We start from the raw sequence: 6,813 nt of genomic DNA, 5'->3' as shown, positions 1-6,813 counted from the left end.
GCCTGAGCAGCCACCCCCGACCCGGGGCAGCGGGGTTCGGTATTTATTTCACGGCGAGCTCGCGATCCGCCTCAGCGCCAGGACCTGCACCCTGGAACTGGGTAATTACGGGCGACTCGAAGCGCAGTTTGGCCTGACGGCTGCCCCGGAGCGCCGGGCTGGGAAGGGGGAGAGGTGCCCAGCCCCGGAGCGGTGACCTGCACCCAACCGCCGCAGCCTCCCCCTGCGACCTGCCGCCGTCCTCGCCCCAAGGGCTGCGGGAACCAGGCGGGAGCATCGGCGGCGTGCACCCGAAAGGGGAAGGGCTACAGGGTGCACCCAGAAGGGTAAGGGCTATAGAGTCCACCCAGACGGATAATGGCTCAGTTTTGATGCTCAGCAGCTGCTGGGATCGGATCTCTTGCACATCTCCATGGGAGCCCTTCCTTGCCGGAGCGCGACGCTCATGGAAAAGGAAATGACTAATGAAAAGTGGGTAATGCAACCCAAAAGGTGCCGGGTGTGCCAGGCCTTGGAGCGCGCGAGCACCGGCACGGCACGGGGAGGGGAATCCTGGTGCCCCACTGCAATTCCCACCCGATGTGGGAGGTCTCTGCCTTCACGCCCCGGTGTGGCGCAGCATCGGCCCAGCCTGAACTAAAAGCATGTTTTTAAAAAAAAATAAAAAAGCCCTTATGAATATATAATAAAAAAAAAAATTAGCATGTGGGGCTCGGAATAGTTTAATTATAGAGCGCGGGCGTCGGGCGGCTGGCTGATAGCGTAAATGGGAATGGGAGAGACTGCGCACGGCTTTAACACCTCCTCCGTCAGCACTTTCGGAAAGGTTGTAGTCAAACCAAATTAATTGCAAAGGGCAACAGTTTGCCGGGAACTGTTGAAAGCAGAAGCTGCAGCGGATCAGGCGCCCGAAGGGGCAGCGCCGGGGGCTGGTGGGGGGGGGATGCCGGGCCCCACCGAACCCTTCCGCTCCCCAGCGCTGGGCTCTCCGAAATCTTACAACAAAGGATTTCTTGCAATTTTTATCTTTTAATGGTCCCCTGTGTAAGGCCCTCATTCCATCCAGCTTAAAATCAGATTTAAATGCACTCATAACCATTTACCGCTGTACATTATCGGAAACCCGAGCAGTTAGAGTGCTGCTCCTGCTTTTTATTTCTCCCTCGCAGCAGGCTCTGTCATGTTCAATCCATCACGGGGAAGCCCCCGTAGGACGGTACATATGTCCTAGTTCAAGGAAAGTGCTTTGTCTCTGTCAGGGGCACCCGTGCCGGGAGCGCAGGAATGCAGGTGCTCGCGCCCCGCGGGTGGGGAGCCGCCCGACCCCGTCCCCGAGCCACGGCGAGCGCCCCGCCTGCGGCTGGCACCCCGCGGGCTGGCTGGCACCCCGCCTCGGTGGCCGCGTCCCCAGCGGGGCGCAGGGTCCCCTGCTCCCAGCCCTTCCTCCCCATCCCCACATCCTCGCCGCGGGCTGGCGGGAGCAGAAACAAAGCAGCTGGGTGATGCCTTCGGGAAGAAATAGGAGGACACGGGGGTGCCCGTGGGCTGGCTCGCCCCCGGGGGAGATGGGGGGACACCTAGGGAGGAAGGGGCACGTCCCTCGGCAGCGCATCCCGGGGCGGGGAGGGCAGGGCCAGCCCCCCCAGAGGCGTGGGAAGGGGGGGAAGGCGAGGGCTGGGGGCTGCAGCGGCTGCTCCCATCGCTCCCGCGCTCCCGTCTCCTCCAGCCGACCTCCGCCGTCACCCCCAGGGGCGAGGGGGGCCTGGGCGAGGGGTGTCCTGTGCCCCCCCCAGCCCTGCCACGCAGGAACAACGGCCCCTCGCTTGCTTTGCTTGCTTTTATTAACAACTCAGTGCAGGTTTTCAGAGACCAAATGGTTTATAGACAATTTGCTTTCATTTGAGCTTCATTACATTTACTTTTTATTCTTTTTTTCTTCTTTTTTTTTTTTTTCTCCCTTTTTTACAAAAACCAGTTGTAGTTATTAACAGCTGTACATATTCTGCTACATACTTTGGTGTAAAGTTGAGAAGTCTGACTCAGTAACCCTCCACCAGCTCCGGTACATGCAGTTCCTTTATTTATTTTTTTTTCCTATTTTTTTTGGAGGAAAACGAAGCGCCGACTTGCAAACCGGTGCCCACGCAGGACGCGAGCTGGCGGTGGCCTTACCACGGGGCCAGTTTGCCATGGGGACAGTTCAAAGCCCCCCTGGCCCTTTCCGACATCCTCCCCATCAATGGGAAGAGGGGGGGGATGCTCCAAGAACCCCGGGGTCGGAAACCAGGCCCAGGGCTGGGGGTGCAGGGGAATGGGCAAAGCCCCCCCCCCCCCAAGATCCACCCCAGCCCCAAGGACCAAACACAAACCCCAAAAGACGCACGGCGCATCCCTGAAGCCCTCAGCAGTGGCCGACGCGGATCCCTTGGCACCAGGGGCATTTTCAGAGACATTTTTCTGAGCCAAACCCCCCTCAGAACCACTTTCCCCTCAATGCGGTTTGAAAGAGCCTGCTTTTTCCTTGGGCGGGTAATTAGCGCACAAGATCGATCCCATCTCCCCGGCCGAGGCGACGCACGGCGAGCACTAACGAGCCGCGCAGGACGGACGCCCTTCGCCTGGGACAATCCCCTTCTTTTTCTTTCAAGCAGAAAAGGGCAAAAAAATCTCAAAACCCCCTTCTTTTGACAGGAAAAAACTCCCCCTTTCCCATGAAATCCCCCTTCCAGCCCCATCTCGTCTCTCCCCACCCCAGGGGGGGCTGGTGGGAAGGATGCGATGCCAACCCCGCGGCCCCCCGCTGCACCCATGCATGTAAACCAGGCAGTTCTCACCTGAACCCTAAGCGTTCAGTATTTCTTCTTTGTTTTTTTTTTTTTTGAACCAGATTAAAATCCAAAATTAAAAAATAATCCATAAAAATGTAGTATAAAAATTCTCTTCCATATGCTACAATACAGGGTGAGCGCTTCTGCTACACAAATACTTTTATTTCCTGTTATGTTTTTTTTTTGTTGGTTTTTTTTTTGGTGTTTTTTTTTTTGTTTTTTTTTTTGTTTTTTTTTAACCCTTTAGTACAAAATGCTGAAACGCAGGCCTGTGCGGGGAGGGGGTTTGCTTCATCGGAACCTAGATACCAGAAGACACGAGACCGTATAGCCCACAGGACCCTACCAAAGCCAGCCCCTTCCCCCCCACCACACACAAACCCTACTTGTTAGTAAACTTTGCTTTTAAAAAACCTGTATTTTAAAGGTTATCAATTCTAATTCTTTACTTTCATTTGAATACAAAACACGTAAGTTGCTATTATCTTTCGTGGCTCCCTGAGCTGAATTTACTATGCTTTCTTTGAAATCACTCCTCATTGCTTCCGTCCGAAGACCAAGAAGGGCTTGCGCAGACGATCCCGCAGCGTGGGCTTCCCCTTTTCTTCAAACATACGAGCACAAAAAAAAAAAAAAAAATTTAAAAAAAAAAATCCATATATAAAAAAAAAAAAGGTGATTGTGTTGCTGATGTCCCGTCAGTAGCTGAGGATCCGAGCGAGTCCCCCGCGGTCCCAGCAGCGTCCCACCATCACTAACACACCGAACAACGCACGGGTACGACAGTAGGAACAACTTTCACCAGTGGACATCTTTGCTCAGCCTGGATACGCGCTGCACGGCAAAGTCACGTCCCAACGGACGCTTTTTTTGGGGGGGGAGGGGGGGGTGGGTGGGGGAGGGTTAAGGAAAAAAAAAAAAAGTAAAAAAAAAAAATAAAATTGCCACCACCAAAACCATCAGTGGAATACAATTACAGCAGACAAAAAATACACAACTAGTGTACCGGGAGGGGTCCCCCACCCTTCCAATGCTATTTACTAGTCCGTTATTTACATTTTTCACAAGTCTTATGCAGGATGCACAAAAAAAAAAAGTCACAATAAAAAATAAGTCCTTTATAGTGCCACCAAAGCGCAGACGGAAAGAACCAGAAAACCAAAAAAAAAAAAAATTCAAAATAAAACCCAAAACCCTAAAACCAAACAAAAATTCGTTTAGGGCTTCAATGTGTGCCATATTTGCAGACCTCCAAATAAATCCGTGTGTGTGGTACGCCGGGCCCTCGAGGCAGAGCCCCGCCGGAGCGTGCCAGTCCCTGGCCGAGCCCCGGGGGCTGCCCTGCTGCAGCCCCCCCGAGCCCCCGGCCGCTCGCCGCCGGCCGCCCGAGTCCTGCCACCGCCGGTGCCGGGAGCTGCCAGCCGTGCTATAAAATCCACGGTTAGTAGATGACCTCGTAGACTGTGGCTTTCTTGTCACCAGAGCCCGTGACGATGTACTTGTCATCCGCTGAAATGTCACAACTTAAGACGGACGAGGATTCCTTAGACTGGAAAAACAAGGTGCGGGGAGGGGGGCGGGTGGAAAGAGAAAAACCATGAGTTTGGTTTCCCCCGATGAGGCTTCCGCAGCCACGTGTCACCGAGCAGCATCCACAGAGCATCCATCACGCTGGGTAGGGATCTGGCCACCCCAAAAGGATCCCCCCCCCCACTTCCCCAGGGCTGGCAGCCCCCCAGGATGATGCCGAGAGGGGAGGGGGGTTCCAGGTGCTGACCACCCCCCCCCCCCCCCATCGCCCTGCCTGAGAAAGAGCCTCCTACCTGGAAGATGCTCGCTCCGTAGGGCGTCCTCCAGGCGTTGAGCAGGTTGTCTTTTCCAGTACTCACAAACCATTTACCTGCGCCCGGGGAAATACGGCCTCAGCACCCAAAAGCTGCTGCCGCCCCCCGCCCCCGGCCCCACTGAAGCCATGGGCCAGACCCCACGGCTGCCCTCGCCCCTGCCCCTGGGGGCTTCTGGCTGGTTTTGCCCTCAGAAATTGGGAGATTTTTCCAGAAACTGGAAAATCTGGAGATTTTCCCGCAGATTTTCCGGAGATGCTCTCCCCAGCCCCGCTCCCGAGGGGCCGCATCCCAGCGCCGGCACGTGGTGGTTCACCCCCCGCGATGCCAATGTGCCACCACCACTGGGCAGAGCGGCTAAGGGCAGGTTTGTGGGGACAATCCTTATCTTCATCATCCGTGGGACGGATCCTGCTGGAAGCCGCCCTGCTCAGCCCCCGCCCCCCGCACCGTGCCACGCTTCCAGCCACGGTCCCCACGCGTGTCCCCAAGCTGTCACCGAAGGAGCCGCTTACCGCAGTAGGCGAACTTGAGGGAGAGGACGCAGCTCTCGTGGAGGTGCAGCTGGTACTTGTCGGGTTTCGTGTGGTGCAGCACCTCCACGTTGCTGCTCTCCATGCCCACCGCCAGCCACTCGCCCGTCGGGCAGTACCCCAGCGAGAAGATCTGCGGGAGGGACACAGGGGTGGCTCAGCACGGGGGCAGGGGGGGGGTCGCACCCGCCAGCTCTGCATCCCTGACAATTCCCTGCTGGGGACAGATGCCGATCACCGGGGCACGAGCCGCGCCGGAGGTGATCCCGTTGGCCATTTGAGTAACGCGACGGCTTTGCCCGCAGCGCTGGCAGCAGGGCCAGCAATTCGGAAGAGAAACAGCCCGGCGGGGGGGGGAAGGGCACAGCCGGGTCCTCTGAAATCACCGAGTGGCCGCCGCCGCCGAGACGCGGGCACAGCAAAGCCGGGAGCCGGCGGCTGGCATCTGCCTTGGCCAAGACATCCCGGCTGACACGCAGCCTCTCGCGGGGACACCACTTCTGTCTTTGGACAGAAAGGACCCTCCTGGCATTCTCCAGAAGAGGAAAACTCAGCAGGGCTAAATAAGCTCTAAGCCACAGCTAGGAACTGCGGTGGCACGGCTTCTGGTCACCCAAGCTCCACGATGGCGAGTGTTCATGCAGTTAAAGTCCCGGCCGCCAGCGCCGTGGGGTCGGCAGCTGGGACGCAGCGGAGACCTCGGCCACGCAGATGCCATTCTGGACCCTGATCATACAACTCCAGTCTGACCAGCCGTACGGCATTGCTGGAGGCGGCTGGCCAGCCCTGAAGAGGCGCAGCAGGGCTCGGAGGGGCCATTCCACCGGTTCGGAGCAGTCGCACAAGACCCACAAGTGCCAGGGCAGCTCCGGCCCCACGGAGATGGCTGCACGTGCCAGGAGGACACAAGGTCCCAGCTTTGTCCCTCTGGGACAAGGGCTCTGGGAGGGTCTGCAGGAGCCCGAGCCCTGCTGCCATCCCACCTGCGGGGCACCCAGAGCCAGCCGGTAACAGCCACGGGCACCCCAAGGCAAGCGCTGCTTCCTTAACGGCAGCCTGGTCTTGCAGAGGATGAAAAAAAACAAGGAAAGAGATGCCAAAACAAGAGGAGGGGAACCCCCCCGGCAGTTCTTACTGCCTTGAACACTCCTCGGTCACACCTAAAGCACTGGGGACAGCCACGCACACGGCTAACAGGGGCCTGTGCGGGTCGTTTTCCCTCCCACGGCCAGGCACCACCTGGGGGGGATAAACTCCTACAGGGGGTGTCCAGGAGGAGCCGGACGAGGCGGCCGCCCAGGGCCCCCCCTGCTTACCTGGGAGGTGAAGTCGTGCTGCTGGAGCTGCCTGCCTTCCCGCAGGTCCCAGGAGCGCACGGTGTTGTCCAGACCCCCCGTCCACAACTTCGTACCATCGTGCGAGATATCTATGCAGCTGGCACCATCCGTGTGGCCTTGGAATTGCCTTTGAACGACAGAAAATAACGTAAACCTTCAAGGGGAGCACTGGGAAAAAGGTTGCTTCAAGGGAGCTGGTGCTCAGGCCACATTTAGGAGGCTTCCCTGTACCAAGTGCACCGGGAAATCCAGGGAGCATCCTCTGCCGAGG

At 57.5% G+C, this 6,813-nt stretch overlaps 1 protein-coding gene across 13 annotated transcripts in view; it reads right to left on the bottom strand.

Moving 5' to 3' along the window:
- Window positions 1-2,859: 2,859 nt before the first annotated feature.
- Window positions 2,860-6,813, bottom strand: part of TLE3 (TLE family member 3, transcriptional corepressor) — a 28,835-nt gene continuing 24,881 nt past the window's right edge. For all 13 annotated transcript variants that reach the window (XM_054214245.1, XM_054214247.1, XM_054214246.1 and 10 more), the window contains 4 exons: window positions 6,522-6,669; window positions 5,188-5,338; window positions 4,652-4,728; window positions 2,860-4,377 (listed from right to left, as the gene is read on the bottom strand). In XM_054214245.1, coding sequence (XP_054070220.1) covers window positions 4,270-4,377; window positions 4,652-4,728; window positions 5,188-5,338; window positions 6,522-6,669 — 484 coding nt within the window. In that variant the 3' untranslated portion in view covers window positions 2,860-4,269. The remainder of the gene's footprint in view (window positions 4,378-4,651; window positions 4,729-5,187; window positions 5,339-6,521; window positions 6,670-6,813) is intronic.

This window comes from Rissa tridactyla, chromosome 9 (assembly GCF_028500815.1).
Source record: "Rissa tridactyla isolate bRisTri1 chromosome 9, bRisTri1.patW.cur.20221130, whole genome shotgun sequence".
NCBI classification, from domain to species: Eukaryota; Metazoa; Chordata; class Aves; order Charadriiformes; family Laridae; genus Rissa; species Rissa tridactyla.
The sequence above is the reverse complement of the archived record's forward strand: the minus strand, read 5'-3'. Positions and strand labels throughout refer to the sequence as shown.